At 48.7% G+C, this 18,648-nt stretch overlaps 1 protein-coding gene across 1 annotated transcript; it reads right to left on the reverse strand.

The window, feature by feature from the left end:
- Positions 1-1,638: 1,638 nt before the first annotated feature.
- Positions 1,639-5,905, reverse strand: Rasl11b (RAS like family 11 member B). The gene is made up of 4 exons (XM_004658695.2): positions 5,583-5,905; positions 4,914-4,970; positions 3,801-3,877; positions 1,639-3,028 (listed from the first exon to the last, which is right to left on the reverse strand). The coding sequence occupies exons 1-4, from the start codon at positions 5,731-5,733 to the stop codon at positions 2,558-2,560; spliced, it is 756 nt and encodes a 251-aa protein (XP_004658752.2). The 5' UTR covers positions 5,734-5,905; the 3' UTR covers positions 1,639-2,557.
- Positions 5,906-18,648: the final 12,743 nt, after the last annotated feature.

Below are 18,648 nucleotides of genomic sequence, written 5' to 3' on the forward strand. Positions count from 1 at the left end.
ACCAGGCTCCCACATACCCCTGCCTTCCCCTGGCCAGGAGGGAGAAGCCTGTCTCCCTGGACAAGATCTGCAGTACAGACATTAAGGGGAGAAAAAATAATGAAATGTGGTGCCAATTTCATGACAAGGAAACATGGTTATTCTGGAACTATAAATAATCAAGTCAGCCTGAGACGGGACCCGACTTAAGTCTTGGGTACCTTCCAGCTGACTCTCACCCCCCCCCCAAGTCATTTTATCCCTCTGCGAGGATTAAAGCTGCACAACCTCTTGCGATGGAAACACATAGGTGAGCTGAGAGAAACTGAGTGTGTGGGAGGGAGGAGCTGAGGGGCAGTCGGTGCCAGGGGCAGGGCACACCCACCAGGGTGAGAAGAGGCCTGCAGAAGCAAGGGGGGTAAAATAGAGTGGTATGAAATGCAAGCACAGGGCTACTGGGCACCACGTCTGCCCACAGGTGAGCTTTTTAGCTGGCTCATTGCAGAACCGGCGGAGACCAGACCGCACATAGATGAAGCTGTCACTCCCTGGGGCACTGACAACCATCACATCAAAGGGAGTAAAGGCTACTGGAGACACTTGTCTCTGCCCTCTTATGTGGTCAGTCTCCTGTTGGCATCATTTCCATCCTGGTTCCAACACACACACACACACACACACACACACCTTTTCAGAAGTGAGGTTAGGCTTTCAAGGCAAAACCTTGCTCTTGTATAAGGACGCTTTGGGACATGGCCAGACCATCACTGTTAAGAGCAATCAGATGGTCCCCTGGGAAGAAAAGATTTGGCAGCGTGGCTCCACACCACGGAGACTCCCAGTAGGTACTGGTGTCCTGCTTCCATGTCCCATGTGTGTGTAGCAGTGGCGTGTGAAAAATCACAAAGGAGTGACACTGCGTCCAGATAGAAGGCGTGAGTTCAACTCCTTCGTGTGAACTTGACATCAGTCTAAGCCCAGAGCCTGGCTTGTTTTGTTTTGTTGTCTTTTTGCATCTGCAAAATGGTCTTAGCCCCTCCCCCGTCCCTTGACAGACTTCTCTCTAGGTCGGAGAAGAGCCCGTGGAAGGAAGCCCGGTCCAAACAGGAGGTGTGATGATCTGCCCACAATGATGGTGACTCACTGAGCTCCCATGGAAGGTTCCAGGCCCAAATGGGAGCAGATGAGATGCCTAGCAGTTTGGCACACACAAGAGCTCCACAGGCACAGCTCCTGAACAGCCCAGAGAATAAAGTGTAAACCAACACACCGGAGTAGTTTAGTTTACCAAAGGCATGCCGCAGGGAGGTGCACTGGTCCTGGGCAGGCGCACGCACTTCCTGGGAGTCTTTGCTGAGCGGGAGGCTCGTGTCTTAGGTGTGCCTGGAGGACCATGGAGCAGGGCAGGGGACATGCAGCTCTGGAGTACAGATCCCAAGTTAAGCACTCACAGCACTCACGGGATGGGACATTACTAACTTGTTCTGGAAGCCTGTTTCATAATCTGTAACACTGGGATAATAAAACCTCACTGGTTTGCTGTGAGACTTAAAAGGAGATAACCCATGGACAGTACAATGCCTTATTCAACACGCTCCATGCACACAAGATACGTTGAAAGGCAGAAAGTGAACACGTCCGTCGAAACCAAGTCAGATGTCTGCTCTTATCAAATGAGATTTATTGTACATGAAATAAATTAATTACAGTTGAAGCCAAAGCATGAATGGCTTTTTAAAGTGCATCTGTGTAGGGATTTGGCGGGTAGCCCTGCATCTAGACAGCGTCTGTGTAGATGGGTCACCCATAGCCACGACTCAGCCAGGCTTTTGGAACCCAACATCACTGCCATGAGCCATTTACACAATCACACGACAATTGATCAACACGTTCCTGTACCTGGTGCAACAGTTTAAAAAAGGACACAGAACTGTACAGTCTCACAATTGGGCAGCCTGGGGGTGAGGTTTCTGTCACAGCTACCCAGCGCATGTCCCGCTGGGCACACCCTTCCCACACAGGGAGGTTCAGCACCTTCCTGTGGGCCACAGTTCACAGGTGTCTGTACACAAGAGTATTTTGGCCCCAACTCAACTTCTTGGGGTAGAGAGTACTCCTGTTTTTTTCAAGAAATCAGGTATTCTTAGGGCTGGAAAGGGTGGGAAAACAGAAACGAAGAAAGACTAGGAGAAAAATCTTGTGAGCACTTGATGTGGTCTTCCATCCTCACCCTAAATCCCATCAACATACTCGGACACGCTGACCACCACTGTACAAGGGAGTCAGAACTGAACCCCAACGGAGTCCGCCCCGCCCCACTCTGAAGGACAGGGCAGGGGACCTGCCACATGTCCAGGGAATGGCTTGACGGGCTCATTCAAGCCTGGTCCATCTGTCACCCTGCTCCACATACTTCCTTTTACGCAGCAGTTCCATGGGCCACCCAGGGCCCCTGTGCCCCAGCCCTTTCAGGAACCACGAACTACCACCAGCAGCATCGAAGAGGGGGTCCCCGCACTGCAAGAACCTTAGGCTCTATTCCCCGAAGACCAGACCCCGCCCCCTGCGCGGCCACACTTCACACGGACGTGACAGTCCTCACTTTGGCAGAAAGAGCTTGCTTGAACCTCCTCTTGAGGTCCTGCATGTTGGGTGACTTGGGCCTGGGAATGAGGGAGGTCCTTCGCCTCTCAGGGGTGCCGCTGGGCTGCTGTTTGTGGCTCACTTCTTTGCACAAGATGTGGAAGGCGTTGTAGACGTCGTTGTAGTTCTCGCTGACGGACACCTCATAGAAGGAGCAGCCTAGCACGCCGGCCAGCTGCAGTCCGAGCTGCGGGTCAACCTGCTTGATGTGCAACAGGTCAGCCTTGTTGGCCACCACCACCACGGGCAGCCGCGTGCCCAGGTGGAGCTGCTGGACGTGCTGGTGGAGCTGGCCTATGAGTTCGTAGCTCTTGTGGTCGGTGATGGAGAACACGATGACCACAGCATCTGCCCAGCGGATGCACCGGTTCAGCTGCTCGTTGCAGCTCAGGCCGTTCTCGTGGATCTGGAGGAGAGGGAGAGAGCGGGGTGAGCCAATGGGGAGCACCGCCATGAGACCCGGCTGGGTCACATCCTGAATTCCAAATGCCAGGTGACAGGTCATCAACAAGTTCTATCCCCATGCATTTCGGGCTTTCCTGACAATCTGTTCATCCAGCTGCACGCAGTTGGAATAAATAACAGAGCAGCTCACCACACTCAAGTGGAAAATTGACCTGCAGAGAACTCCATGCAGAGAGACTTTGTAGTTGCACAAAATGGGAAATTAACTGGCTAGACAGTAAGTCTGGCGAAGTAAAGATAGGAGCTGGAAGCATTTAAACCTGGATAACTGCCCAGTTCAGGAGGAAAAAAAAAAAAAATAACACTAGCATGGCTCTTTTGTCTAGAAACTTTCCACAACATAAAAACTGATTTCAAGTGTCTGGGACTTTTACCCACAGATTTGGATTTTAATGCCAAAGATACAGATGTTAAAACTGACCTTTTTAACCACAGCAAGGAAACACTGCCAATCCCAAGTGTTTGGTTGGGTCTTTCCTGCCATGGTAAATTCTCCTACAGGAAGGGTTCTGCCCCTTGGCCAAATCGCCCCCAAATGAGGCCACGCCAAGGCTGACCAGCAGCCAGATACGATTAGAAGCGTCAAGCACCGTGTAATAGTCTAGCCCTCACGCCCCACATCTGGCCTTCCCTCAGTCTGAGATGGTTTGAGAACAGCAGTTCTACAGCCATGAAGCTCCCTCTGACCCTGTCACAGTGCCAGAGCTGCTCACCTGAATACCTGGAGTGTCTTGAACTTGAATAGCCAAGGTTTCACCTTCTATCTGGACCTGTCTGGTATAGAGGTTTCCTATGAAAGCAAAGAAACAAGATTATGCTCTGTACTGTGTGTGCATGAGTGCACATGTATGCGCGTAGGGGTGTGTGTGTGTGTGTGTGTTTAATGCCATACAGCCCGCACCAAGGCACACAAAGATGACACAGTTTATTTCTAGTTAGTTGCTGACTTTTGATTTCTATTTTGTTTTAAAAGACCAGCAACCGCCATGCAAGCAGATATATCAAAAGGAGGTCAAAGTTTGTGAGTTTTGAGAAACTTAACTGGCCTAATTTTAAACTGTTTCCATATTTAGAATACTTCCTTGAAGCAAAATTTCTGGCCCAGCATGCGTGGGTTTTCTGTTTTCTGCATTACCATCCTTTAAATGGAGGTGCGTTTCCTGTCCAGTGTACACTGGTTTAACAGGTCATATAGCTGGCAAATGCATATCTAACATTATCAGTTGGGAGGAAGATGTGATGTACATTACCAACTCGACGTCAATACCTACAACAATATGCCATTAGAATGGTGTGTGTGAGACTCAATTCAAATGACTTCCCTATAAGTACTTTATACAGTCTATGGATTTAAACAGTGTGCTTAACAGACTGCAGACAGCAAGCCCTTAAGCCTGCCTAGTGGCTATCCACAACCATAAGCACTCTCCTCCTAAAATTCTACCATCCAGTTATTTTCCTGTGGCCTTTGCTAGGAAAGGTCACTTGTGAAAGGCAGCCAGCAGAGGGAGAGGGTGGGGGAGGAGCTGGCCAGTGTTTTTTATGACTTTTGCAGGCATGTTTTGAAGGAAGAGGCCCTGGAGTACAAAGGGTGCTTCCAACTGAGGTCCCCATAGTTAAGACGTACCGTGGGGAATACTTTCAGGCACTTGATAAAATGATGAATGGGCCTGGGATGAAATGAGGCCAGATGGCCGCTATAGGGGGAGGACACACGGAGGGGCGCACAGGGCTAGAAGTGGCAGAATCCTGATGCTCAGACTGTCACCAGGAAGGAAGCTGCCTGGAAGGCACCAGGCAGCCTTTTCCTCAATGCCTTTCCTCACCTGCATTTCTCTCGTAGTCCCCGATGAACCGTTTGGTGAGGAACCGAACCACCAGAGCTGCCAGTGAGAAAAGAAAAAGCAGAGAGAGCCTATTAGTGACCCCAGGAACACCAACCCCACTGCAAGACAACACGCCCAAAGAAAGCCGTAGACAGCCATGGAAGGAAATTCCTGCCCTGTAGCTCCGTGACCCTGCAGCCAGACCCAAGGAGGGAGAAAGAGCTCTGCCTGGTGAATTATGGCTGTCAGCCCCGCCCCGTCCAGTGAGCCCAGCTGGGCCACACCGAAGCCTTGCCAAACTTACAGACTTGTGACAATCACCAATAACTCCCGAGAGAGAGAGACAGAGAGAGAGAGAGGAAGAGAGAGAGAGAGAGAGAGTGTGTGTGTGTGTGTGTGTGTGTGGCATAGTGAAAGCCTCAGAACCCCAAAGTTCTAACCCGGGGTGTGCCCATGGGGTGCCAAAGTCGGCTGATCTCTCTGGCCCCGTGAGCACCCTTCCTTGTGCTGAGGCAGGGGCATGATGCGAGGCCGGCCGAGGTCTCTGTACAAAGGGGCGATGGCTCGTTCCGCCACCTCTCCCACTTGATCCGCGGGGTGTCGGCCAGGGTCCGCACCCCACCACCATCCCGCCTCAAGCTAAGCGGGCATCCGATCTCCAAGACTCACCGGTCTTGCCCACGCCGCTGGCTCCCACCACGGCGATCTTGACTAGCCGACGGCCCGCGGCCCCCAGGCAGCCCTCGGCGGCGGCGGCGGCGGCGGCGCTGCCCGGGGCCGGGTACTCGGCGATGGTGCACATGTTCTGGATGAGACGCATCGCCGCTGATTACTGCACGAGCCGCCGCGCCGCGAGGACAGGGCTGGAGGACCCGGAGCCGGGACACGAACCCGGCAACGCGGCGCGTGAAGCGAAACCCCGAAAAGAAAAAAAAAATAATAATAAAGAGAGTCAAGAGCGCAGAGCCCGCGGCAAAGACGCGCTCCGAGGTCCGCGCTCGACGCTGGAGCTGCAGCCCGCGGCGCGCGCGCGCGCTGTTTTCTCCAGGGCGGGCCACGCCCCCTCCGCCTTCAGCCAATCCCAGCGCGCCTGGCCCGAGGCTCCGCCCCCTCCCCCGGGCGCCGCTCTGCGTGCGGCTCCCCCTCCCTCTCCCCGAGCCTGTGCCGGGGCCCCGTGATGGGCGGGGGAGAAACGGGGCCGTGCGCGCGCCGGGGCTGCAGCAACGTGCGCGGTGGAGAGCCCCGCGCCGGCTCCCGCTGCGCACGCACGGGGCCGCTGCTGGAGAAGCGGGGTTCTCAAGTCCCCGGGAGAGCCGGCTGGATGGGTGGGAGGGACCCGAGCGTCGGCCTGCCAGCCTGCTCACCGCCTGGCCTCCCCGGTACGTGCGGCGCGGCGCCGCGTCCCCCCAGTCCCGGGCGACTGTTGCCTGCATCCCCACTGAACTTCTCCCCTGCTGTCCCTCTAGAACCTTCTGCAGCGCCCAGGTCCTGCATTCGGGACGTGATTGCAGTTGACTTGTCTGCACACGAGGTGTGACCCTGTTTCACGATTTTTTTTTCTTTTTTCTTTTTTTTTGGGGGGGGGGCTCCCATTGCAATCCTTAACGAGACCCACCCACCTCATCCCCACGTGACATTTGACTTTGGAGCAAAAGAGTTCCCATGTTGCTCTTCTCTCTCACCCACAGCGCCAGCTCACGTGAACATGCGCATCTGGGAGAGCGAATAGGCACCTCCAGAGGCGAATCCAGAAGTAATTCTCGAACCAGCTTTTTGGGAAGAAAACATTAACTAGCTGCACAGCTGCTGAACGGTGGATGCTCTTAGGGAGGCAGAAGTCGCCTCCGTCCCCCATCCCCCCCACACACACACGCTGAAGTCTCTGGACAGAAAGCCTGCAGGAGTTGATTTGAAGTAGCTTCATGCCACCTGTGCTCATAAACATCTCCAGCTCTATTCTTGTCAGAGAAATGCATCTGCAGTAGAAGAGCTAAATTCCAACTGAAGCAGCCTTCTGGGACCAACAGCCCGTCACCACTAACGTCCGCCCCTTACAACCCTCGGGCTCTCAAATGCCTCCCCACCCCCCAGACTTTTACACAAGGAGATCTGTCACTTTGTGTTGGAGGTGAAGAGAGAAACGAATCCCCTGGTCTACACGTGTCAAGGGAACCAGTCTTACTACCGTCCACAGCTAGCTAGACTTCATTGACCAGGTATTTAGCAGAACTTACCATCCTGACGCAGGGACTCTGAGATGTAAACCCTGTTATGTAGTACAGTTGAGGGAATTGCAGGAATTCAAAGGGAAATAGAAAGATAACCGCCAACTGCTTTGGTAGAAAGGCTTGTAGAATGGGCAGCGTAATTAGGAAGACACAACCCCAGCAATAACCATAATTAAAGGTTGCCTTTTAGGGAAAACACTAGAATAAGGTCAGACACTGATGTCAGAAAGACAGGGGCCATCTCCAATTTGCATCATGTCTTTCTGTGCAGTTTATGTCGAACTTGACTTCGCTGGTCCATGAAATCAAACTGAGCGAGGCGGTAATTACAGGTAACGTGCACTTTTTAGCCCCTCCCCCTCTAAAGCCTGCAATTCCGTCGTGTTTACATGGTAAAATAATTATGTAGTCTACGATATTTGTTCAACAGCTTTTACACAAACACAGACAGACGTGATTAAAAAAAAAATTGTCAAGGGAAGTTTTGCTTTGAATTTTAGCTTCCAGGACTTGGCCTCATTACCAGAAGACTAGACCAAACCTATGATTTTCCTGTCTGCATCATGAAGCTGGATTTCATACTTTTGATCAAAATAATCTGGCTGTGCTTTGAAGAAAAGAAAAGAGAGAACAATGAAGAAAAGGAGAGTGTGATGGTCAAATGACACACATTTACCCAGGGCTGGAGAGATGGCTCTGTGGTTAAACATGCTTGTTAGCAAAGCCTGGGCAGCCTGGCTTCGACTCCCCAGGACCCATGCAAAGCGGGATGAACAAAGTGGCACACACATCTGGAGCTCATTTGCAGTGGCTAGAGGCCCTGGTATGCCCATTAACTCTCTCCTTGCAAATAAGTTAAAATATTTAAAAGAAACATGTGTGGTGTGGTGACACATGCCTTTAATCCCAGCACTCCAGGAGGCAGAGTTAGGAGGATCACTGTGAGTTTGAGGCCATGCTGAGACTACAGAGTGAATTCTAGATCAGCCTGGGCTAGAGTGAGACCCTGTGAAAGAAGGGAAGGAGGGAGGAAGGAAGGAAGAAGAAGGGGCTATCCTGTAAGCCCACCACACCCCACTTACCTCCAATATTGACATTTATAGTTATGCCTTCTTGGATATCCAAATTAAGAGAAAAAAAAAAAAGGAGGCAGAGCAGGAAATATGATATATATCAAGGGTCTGTTTTATTTCAGGTTGAAGGGAAGAATTTTACCTGAAAAAAAAAAATAAATAAAACATCTCCTTTTAGCCAGGCAGGGTGGTGCACACAGGTAATCCCAACACTCATGGAAGTTGAAGCAGGAAGATCCCAAGTCCAAGGCCAGCCTGAACTACATAATGAGAACCATTGAAAAAGGAACAACTCCAGTATTCTCATGCCTGCCGCTCTCCATTACTGCTCTTCCACCCACCCCGAGCCACAGTGGCTCACAATCCTGTGTGTTCACCAGACTTGACAATTCTTGCCTGGGGTCTCTCATGTTGATACGGTCAGACGGCAGCTGGCTCTGGCGTCACCTGAAGGCCCCACTGGGCTGCACCCAGAATGGGCTGCTTCATTCATGCATCTGTACTTAACACCTAAGATAGAACGTAGTAGTCGCCTGTCCCTTTAAGGCCTGAATATGCAAATTGATCCAGGTACAGAGCCCACCCAAGCCAAAGGGGGAGAGAGGAGGAACATGGATTCCTATCCCAGTTGTCAGAGAATCAATCTGTGGCCATCTTTCTTCACATTTTCATTATACCAGTGAGAAAACACAGCTTCACGTTTATAAACTCCCTCATAACAAGGTCACATATCCCATGGGGAACAGAGCCAAAAATCTGAAAAGGATGACCTTGCAGTGCCTGGCACTACCTACACAAGACCCTCATAATAGGAGGAAAAGATGATGACATCAAAATAAAAGAGAGACTAATGGAGGGGGGTGGAATATGACAGAGGGTGAATATGTGAAGGGGAAAGTGGGGGAGGGAAAAGAATTATCATTGTTTGTTGTCTATAATTATGGAAGTTGTCCAAAAAAAAAAGTTTGAAAATATAGCCAGCCAGGAGAAATTTCTGGGGAAATGATGACATGAATACTGCTCTTACTGCTAACCTGACAACCAGCCCCAGGTTGATGGTGACAAACACAGTGAATAATCAAAACCTATCAAAACAGAAATCCAGAGGCTACAGAGGACTCAACGCTAAAATAATTAGACTGGCAACAGGCCTGCTATAACTCAGGAAACATTACGGAAGAGGAAGCAGGAAGACTGGAAGAGCCACAGAGTGGATAGGAATATCCTGAGGCACTAAGGAATATCCTGAGATCTCCAGCTACTCTATAGAGACTGAGGCCTTCATGACCTTTCACTGAATGCCATAACCCCACTGAGTGCGGGGGGGGGGGGGGTATTAAGGGTAGTGAGAAATGGAGCAAGGGAACAAAAGAATAACCTGTTATAATTAATATAAGATAAAAATTAATATTTAAGAATATTAATATTTAAGCCAGAATAGGGGCTGGAGAGATTGCCCATGTAGAGCCTGGTACACAAAGTGGCACATGCATCTGGAGTTCATTTGCAGTGGCTGGAGGTCCTGGTGTACCCATTCTCTTTGACTCTGTCTCTCTTCTATCTATCTCTGCTTGTAAATAAATAAATACTTTACAGTTTCAGCTGGGCATGGTGGCACATGTCTTTAATCCCAGCACTCAGGAGGCAGAGGTAGGAAGCTCTTGCTGTGAGTTCAAGGCCACCCTGAGACTACATAGTGAATTCCAGGTCAGTCTGGGCTAGAATTTTTTTTAAAAATTACAATTTTAAAAAGAAAAAAATCCAGAATAGTCACACAATGGCACAATGGCATTCTATGGTACAATGTTACAAGGTACCCCCCTCTCTCTCTTTCATTCTCTCTCACCTTCCCTAAACAGATGGAGATGGGAGATTAAAATATGGGAAACATTAAATGCCCAAGAGAATGTAGAAATATTTTGCTAAGTGTTGACTATACCTCAGCATCTGGATTCTCTATCGCTTCCTCTGATCTTTACAGTCAATCTTTGATCTGAGAACATACGTTTCTCTTATTTTTGCCATAACCTTAAAACTATAAAAGAGGAAATCAAGAGAGGACATGGGGAGGGCAAAGTACATGTACTTGAATGAAAAATATCTTTAGAGGGGCTGGAAAAATGGCTTAGTGGTTAAAGCACTTGCCTACAAAGCCAAAGGACCCAGGTTCGATTCTCCAGGACCCACGTAAGCCAGCTGCACAAGGGGGCACATGTGTCTGGAGTTCATTTGCAGCAACTGGAGGCCCCAGCATGCCCTTTCGTTCGTTCTCTCTCTCTCTCTCTCTCTCTCTCTGCCCATTTCTCTCTCAAATTAATAAAGAAAAATAAAATATTTTTAAAAAAATCTTTAGAAATGCATCACTAGGTACAGTGAATGGCTGGAGAGATGGATTAGTGGTTAAGGTACTTGCTTACAAAGACAAAGGACCTAGGTTCCATTCCCCAGTACCCACGTAAGCCAAATAGGGAAGGTGTCACATGCATCTGGAGTTTGTTTGCAATGATTAGAAGCCCTGGCATACCTATATTCATTCTCTCTCTCTCCCTCCCTCCCTCCCCCTCTCTAATAAATAAATTAAATATAAAAAAGAAAGAAAAAAAGTAAAACAATCATAGCGAGGAAAGGGCCCATTTTCATTTCTTCTTCCTTCCTTTCTTTTCTTTTTAGAGTAACGGAATCACATAGGGCATCTAGTACAACTCCCGCTCTGAGGTTTGAAACCCTCCTCCAATATGCCTGCTAAGATGGTTTCTCCAAGCTAATTTAGAATGCTTACGGGGTGGGAGCCTCTCCCCCATACACACATTCACGCTGAGCTGCTCTCTGCAGCCTCAGTTAGAAAGACCGACTTTGGCACACTCGCCACTTGTCCATTTTTGTTTGGTTTTCTGGCGTCTCCTGCATCCCTGAGGGAAACAACGTGCAACAGGAGTTTCCGAGCTCGGAGCCAGGCGTGGTGGCGCACGCCTTTAATTCCGGCACTCGGGAGGCAGAGGTAGGAGGATCTCTGCGAGTTCGAGGCCACCCTGAGAATCCATAGTAAATTCCAGGTCAGCCTGGGCTAGAGTGAGACCCTACCTGGAAAAAACAAAACAAAACAAAAAAGTGTTTACGTGCTCAAAACTTCAAAGTGAAAGAGAACTGTGGCTCAGAAACAGGCCCTGGATAAAGAAGGGAGGAAGGGTGTGTGGGAGATGCCAGCTCCTAAGAGATTTCTGAGAAAGCAAACCGGGACAGGGCAGAACAATGGAACAGGACAGGGTCCTTTCTCTAGGGACTGCCTTAAGGATCGCCCTTGGCTAGATAAAAGCTCAGGCCTGCGCAGTTGCTGCCAGAGATATGTGCTCAGGTGATCTTTTTCTTTAAACTGCCAACCTTCTTTCCGGTCAAATCCGGACGGAAAGACAGCCAGAGTACCTGGATTGGACAAAGTAGGAATGAAGACAGGCTGGGGTTACATGAAATAAAGTCACACACACACCCATGAAAACCTCTTGACTAAAAGTCTTCAACTTTGTGGAGCACTAAGCTCTTAAACAAAGTGTGCTGGCTTACATCTGTAATCCCAACAGTCAGGGGGATGATCCCAGCCTGGACTACAAAATGAGTTCCAGGACAGCCCAGGCTAGAGTGAAATTCTGTCTAAAAACAAACACACAGGAGCAAGATCTTTAATTGTAGGAGGATGGGCTTCAAGTGGATGTCCCCTCCCCCTCCCACATACCTCAGCTGGTTTCCATGGTAGCAGAATGCAACATGTTTTCCCTTTGAAATTGTGTTCCACATCACTATCCCCTGGCCATCCAGTCATAGTTTGTCTGTCTTCTGGAAGCTTTCCTGTCTCCTTGTTCTCTGCTTCAATATGATATGTAAATGAACAGTGAAAATAATTCTTTTTATTTAGGGGGGGGAATAAATTTTTCTTCTACTCGCAGTAACTTCACTTCTGGGGAACACAGAACATCTATTTGGTAAATGTCACAGTCAGGTTTGGGTTGCCTACAGAAATCACTTGATCAAAAGAGCAGCTTTTTTGGGGGGGGAAAAGGTTTATTTTGGCTTTCAGACTTGAGGGGAAGCTCCACAATGGCAGGGGGAAACGATGGCATGAGCAGAGGGTGGACATCACCCCCTGGCCAACATCAGGACAATAGCAACAGGAGAGTGTGCCAAACACTGGCAAGGGGACAGTGGCTCTAATACCCATAAACCCACACCCAGCCAAACACTGCCTCCAGGAGGCGTTAATTCCCGAACCTCCATCAGCTGGGGAGCTAGCATTCAGAACGCTTAAGTGTATGGGGGACACCTGAATCAAACCACCACAGCAAGCAATCCCATGACAACAGCTCTGAGGAAAATCAACTTTGAAACACTGCTTGGAAAAGCCAGTGAGTTTCCACTGTGCCTTCGCTGGGAGAAGGGACAGTCTGGTGCTCGTTCTCCCGGTGTCCGCAGACACTACATTAGGACCCCACACTGCTGCATTATTCATGAAGCCATTTTTAGGAGTACCCTTCCTGAAACGAAAAGTCTAATGATATTGCAAAGAGACAGAGACGAAGTCTTTTAGGGCATTTTTTTTTTTCTCTTTCTTTTTCCAGCCGGAAGAATCCTATGAGCATATCCATCTGCCCATTGTCTCACAAACCCATTAGGGGCAAAGAAGAAATGAGCACCGGCCTTGGGCCTTCAGGAGCGAGTGCTCTTGGGAGACTTGGCAGGATTTGGTCAAGATACAGGCAAGTAGACAGGGTTCAGAAAGATTTCAGACAGTTGAGGCCATTGCTTAACAGACCCCTTCAGCCTCAAATTCCTAAGTAGATTGGACATACCTAATATTTTCCTTCTGATGGTCCTGAGAGTACAGAGAGACCACTTGAGGACACTTTGAACACCCTTGTTTTCTTTGCATGGAGAACCAGCCCTCAGCCCTTTAGCCTCACAGCTAAGGTAAAATGAAATCAAAGCTCTGGGACTGGAGAAATGGCTCAGCTTGCAGAGCTTGCTTGCAAAGCTTAACAGCCTGGAGTTCGAATCCCCAACACCCACACAAAGCCAGATGTACAAAGTGGCCCATGTGTCTGGAGTTCATTTGCAGTGGCAGGAGGCCCTGGCACACTCATACCCACTCTCTCTGTGCCTGCCTCTTTCCCTTATGTCAATAAATAAAAATATTTTTAAAAAAATGAAATTGAAGCTCTTTGTCAATCCTCATACCATCCGGAAAATCAACTACTGAGCCTTGTTTGGAGCCCAAGACACTATCTTCACTGCCCTCAACATGACAGCCACCATCAAATACTATCAAAGTCCTCCTTCATGTCACCTCAGTCCATTCAAGAGTGTAGCACTCTCCCAGGTCACAGTATAGAGTATAGGAGCTGAGCTCCAAGGGAACAGAAGCATATGAATGCCTTTGTTGGTGTCAAAGCAAACGGGGATGGGACGATTTCTTAGGCAAGAAAGAAATTCAAGGGCTGGAGAAATGGCTTAGTGGTTAAGGCACTTCCCTGCAAAGCCGAAGGACTCACGTGCAATTCCCCAGGACCCACGCAAGCCATATGCACAAAGTGCTTCATGTGTCTGGAGTTCATTTGCAGTGGCTAGAGGGCCTAGTGAACCCATTCTCTCTCTCTCTCTCTCTCTCTCTCTCTCTCTCTCTCTCTCTCTCTTTCTTTTCTCAAATTAATAAATAATAAAAATATTTTTTAATGAGCTGGGCATGGTGGCACACCCCTTTAATCCCAGCACTCAAGAGGCAGAGGTAGGAGGATTGCCGTGAGTTAGAGACCACTCTGAAACTACATATTGAATTCCAGGTAAGCCTGGACTACAGTGAGACCCTACCTCGAAAAACCAGTATGTGTGTGTGTGTGTGTGTGTGTTTAAAGAATGAAATTCAATCCCTACCAGAAAACATTTTCCATCTACCAGTAATCTATGAACATGTAGGATTTTCACCAACATGTCCATATTATGAATGCCTTTTTCCTCCTGATTAAAAAAGATAAGATGGTTCCTTGATGAAAAAGGAACTGTTATGAGAGTTGGAAACTCTGCACCTATGTGTATATATATTATATATTAGCAATAAAGCATGATCTGAGAATGCACTGAAAAAAAAAAAAAGATAAGATGGGCATGGTGGCACATGCTTTTAATCCCAGCACTCAGGAGGCAGAGGTAGGAGGATCACCATGAATTTAGAGGCCACTCTGAGACTACATGGTGAAGTCCAGGTCAGCCTGGGCTACAGTGAGACCCTACCTCAAAGAACCAAAAAAAAAAAAAAAAATGGATAGCAGATGAGAAGAATGTGACTGGACGGTTTTTAGGAAATGTACAAATGACTCATGTGCTCAATTTAACTGGGGCACTGCTTTCTATATAAAGAAACAACTTCGCCCCAAGCTAGGAGGGAGCTGTGCACGGCAGAATGGAGCATGTAGAGCATTCACATTCCAAGCTTTGAGTGTATGAAAACCGGTATGCGGGAACAACTCCGTTGGGAACTTTGTGTGAAGCCCATTATTAATTATTATTAATTCATCTGGAATGTAAAGCTACCTTAAGTATTATAAGATAGGGAAACGCCAGTGTTTGTCAAGATAATTCTCAACTAACTCCCAAAGAAAACAACAAACTTTTTCCCCCAATGCATGTGTAGCCCCATGCTAACTGGCAAATATACGTAGCTCAACGGTAAATGAGTAACACATGTTGTGTCCCACAATAAATTAAAAATCCAGTGAGAAAAATCATATAAAAGAGCCTGATAAGTGATCAACTTTTTTAAAAAATATTTTTATTTTTTATTTATTTATTTGAGAGCGACAGACAGAGAGAAAAAGAGGAAGAGAGAGAGAGAGAGAATGGGTGTACCAGGGCTTCCAGCCACTGCAAACAAACTCCAGACGCATGCGCCCCCTTGTGCATCTGGCTAACGTGGGTCCTGGGGAATCGAGCCTCCAACCAGGGTCCTCAGGCTTCACAGGCAAGCGCTTAACCGCTAAGCCATCTCTCCAGCCCAAATGATCAACTTTAATACTCACCTATTTCCATGATGAGAATGAAACAAAGAGCTATTTTCCAGCCCGCGTTGTCCTTTAATCAGTGTTTTGGGAGGGAGTGTATTGGTAACTCCTCAAATTCTCTCCTAAATTCCTTATTACCTGGGCCTAGATGAGGAGACAGCAGGAAAGATCTCGCTGAAGCTTCTCTTGGATTCATTTGCCAGAGCTGTGGCTCACCCAAGAGGCCAGGCATTCCACTGCTCTGTCCCCAAATAAGAGATGCCATGACTGTTTCTGCACAGCTGTGGCATCACTTAACCAACCAGACGCTGGGGGTTTCAAGGCCAGCTCCTTGCAGGTGCAGCACACGCCAGCCGCAGGACACCGGGCGAGCAATGTCCAGACTGTTACCTCTCCCAGCATAGGGTTCCAGAAGTTTCTCAACAACTTGTTCAAGCAGAAGGACACACAACAGCTCCTCCCTGACATAATGGGATCACCTGACTCATAAGAGGCCCCTTCTCATGGCATGACACCTTAACTACCTCTTTGTTCTCAGTTCAGACAGAGACCCAGCACTCCTTGGATCCGTGGTTCAAGTTTGTTATATAGGATTACACTGAAGTACCCCTCTGTGCCTACAGAGAAAGAGAGAGAGAGACTCCTTTAACTGTTATGGCATAGTATTTGTATACATAAAAATATAGTGTGTGTGTTTGTGTGTGTGTGTGTGTGTGTATAACATATTCATCCTCTCAGACTTAAAAAAAAAATGTATTGACAACTTCTATACTTACAGACAATAAACCATGATATTTCCCTTCCCTCCCCCACCTCCCCCTTCACAACTCCACTCTCCATCATATCCCCTCCCTCTCTCCATTAGTCTCTCTTTTATTTTGATGTCATCATTTTTTTTTTTTCCTGTTATGAGGGTCTTGTCAAAGTACTGCTAGGCACTGTGAGGTCATGGATATTGATGCCAATTTCTGTCTGGACAGTCGCATTGTAAGGAGTCCTACCCTTCCTTTGGCTCTTACATTCTTTCCACCACCTCTTCAGCAATGGATCCTGAGCCTTGGAGGGTGTGATAGAGATGTTTCAGTGCTGGACTCTCCTCTGTCACTTCTTCTCAGCACTATGTTGCCTTTTGGGCCATCCCAGTGGTTACTGTCATCTGAAAAGAGAAGCTTCTCTAACCAAAAGTGAGAGTAGCATTAATATATGAATATGAACATTAAGTGTAGTGCTTTCAGGGCAGTTTGGTAATAATAATATATGCATTTAGCCAGACAACAGCAGGCTTTATACCCCTAAGGCTCATGACCTCCCCTGCCATAGGCTTTTGATTAGGATTTCAGTACCAGACATGCATTCCCTCCAATAGAGCGGGCCTCCATTCCAATTAGAGATCCGCTGGTTTCCTCCACAGCAGACATGCCACTATTGCACTTGTCCAGTCATTTGGCCTGGCTGGCCAAACTTGGGGCTTCCAGTATCCACTGTTTTCACCACTGATGACTTCTGTCTCCCAAAGGGCCACATGCAGTGCAACTTTTTCCCGTTTTCAATTGGCTGGGCTACAAGGAGGTTTTTCTGCTTAGCACCAGCTTGATTCCTCAGTGACCTTGCCGCCCAGGCATGTGAAGTCTTCAGCAATAGTCTTACCACCTCTTTCTCGTGGGAAACCAAGGGCCTTGGCAATAGCCTATAATGTTTTAGAGGCAACAGGTTACCTCCCTGGCCAACAACTCACTGGAGGGTATCCCATCCCCGGCACTGAACATTTTCTAGTAGCAATCTACGGCTTCTGGATGTGCCATTATCCAAAGAAGTAGGTTTTCCTATGTCTTATTCAGAATATCTGGAATTTTGATTGACTCTCCCCCACCTTCTCTTACCTCTCACCGAATTTAATCATCTCGATTGTTTTCAGCCCCTAATATAATATAAATGGTTCTTCTGCTATATCCCCTAAGAGATCATGACGTGAGAAAGGTCTATACACGTTTAGTACGCTTTTTTTTCCCCTGTGTGTTTTCAGTTCTTGCTTGCTTGAACCCTCGGATCTAAAGGCCCACTCTTTCCTCCACCCTGTCATGTGGTTGCTGAATGTCAGGTTCCCTACTTTAGAAGCTTTTACTTTATTTTATTTATTTATTTATTTATTTGAGAGTGACAGACACAGAGAGAAAGACAGATAGAGGGAGAGAGAGAGAGAATGGGCGCGCCAGGGCTTCCAGCCTCTGCAAACGAACTCCAGACGCGTGCCGCCCCCTTGTGCATCTGGCTAACGTGGGACCTGGGGAACCGAGCCTTGAACCGGGGTCCTTAGGCTTCACAGGCAAGCGCTTAACCGCTAAGCCATCTCTCCAGCCCAACTTTATTTTTTAATGTGTGTGTGTTTGTGAGAGGGGGGTGGCAAATAGACAGAGAGAGAATGGGCACACCAGGGCCTTCAGCCACTACAAACGAACTCCAGGTACATGTGCCACCTTGTGCATCTGGCTTACATGGGTCCAGGGGAATCAAACCTGGGTTCTTTGCCTTTGCAGGCAAACGCCTTCACCACTAAGCCATCTCTCCAGCCCTACTTTAGAATACAAGCTCTGTGAGCACAGATTTTCTTTTGCCCGCTGTCCCAGCCCAGAACCGAGGGATGTGATTAGCCACAGAGCACACGCTGACACGCGATGGGTATTTGTGGGTGAGTGAATGAGTGGGTCTGAGCATTTGGAGGAGGCGACAGATAGACAGAGGTCTGAAGAAATTCCACTCCCAGGAGTGGATGTGGGAAGGAGACAGGGAGGGCTGAGAAACAGGTGGAGACAGGCTTTGGGGGTAACTCACACAGGCTTGCAAGCTGCTGCCGTTGTCAGCTCACTCTACTCCGACTGCGGAAGACAGAGGAAGAGGGTGAGTTGAAATCTGCACGGAGCAGGAAGGATGGAGAGTGCATCTGATGGCTGGTTCTGGTCTCAAGGGGAGTGGGGCCAAGGTCGTTGGCCCTGAATGGGAGGGAAGAGTAGGGATTGGCAGAGCAGAGGAGAAAGGAATGTCAGGCAGGCCACAGTGAGGATTCCACAGGAGGAGCGGGGGACCCGAGCTGACTAATGATGCCCCTCGGGCCAGGCTTTGAGGACTGGCACGCGGGAGGAAGAGGCCATCAGAGCAGCCCTGAATGGGCTTTCTACTGGACCTGGGCTGCAGGCTCGCAAGGCAGGGACCTCCCAGTGCTGTCCAAACCTGATACATGTGGGACCCTCGCCACATAGTTATGGATGAACATTTGTGAACCAGAGCGGGTTCCGTGGCTCCACGCGATGGTTTTCATTGCTCGTGGTCTCCTGTGGATTTTGTCACGTGACTGGCGCATCTCTGCCTGCAGGGATCGGCCCCAGCAGCTGACCACGGG

Source organism: Jaculus jaculus, chromosome 11 (assembly GCF_020740685.1).
Source record: "Jaculus jaculus isolate mJacJac1 chromosome 11, mJacJac1.mat.Y.cur, whole genome shotgun sequence".
In the NCBI taxonomy this organism is placed as follows: domain Eukaryota; kingdom Metazoa; phylum Chordata; class Mammalia; order Rodentia; family Dipodidae; genus Jaculus; species Jaculus jaculus.

Bases quoted from the DNA above. Each gene is read 5' to 3' on its own strand.
- Rasl11b (XM_004658695.2), bottom strand. From the start codon at position 5,733: ATGCGTCTCATCCAGAACATGTGCACCATCGCCGAGTACCCGGCCCCG. The intron at 4,971-5,582 runs GTGAGTCTTGGA...TCTCACTGGCAG, and splicing joins CAGCGGCGTGGGCAAGACCG to CTCTGGTGGTTCGGTTCCTC. The intron at 3,029-3,800 runs GTGAGCAGCTCT...CCTCTCCTCCAG, and splicing joins AAGACACTCCAGGTATTCAG to ATCCACGAGAACGGCCTGAG.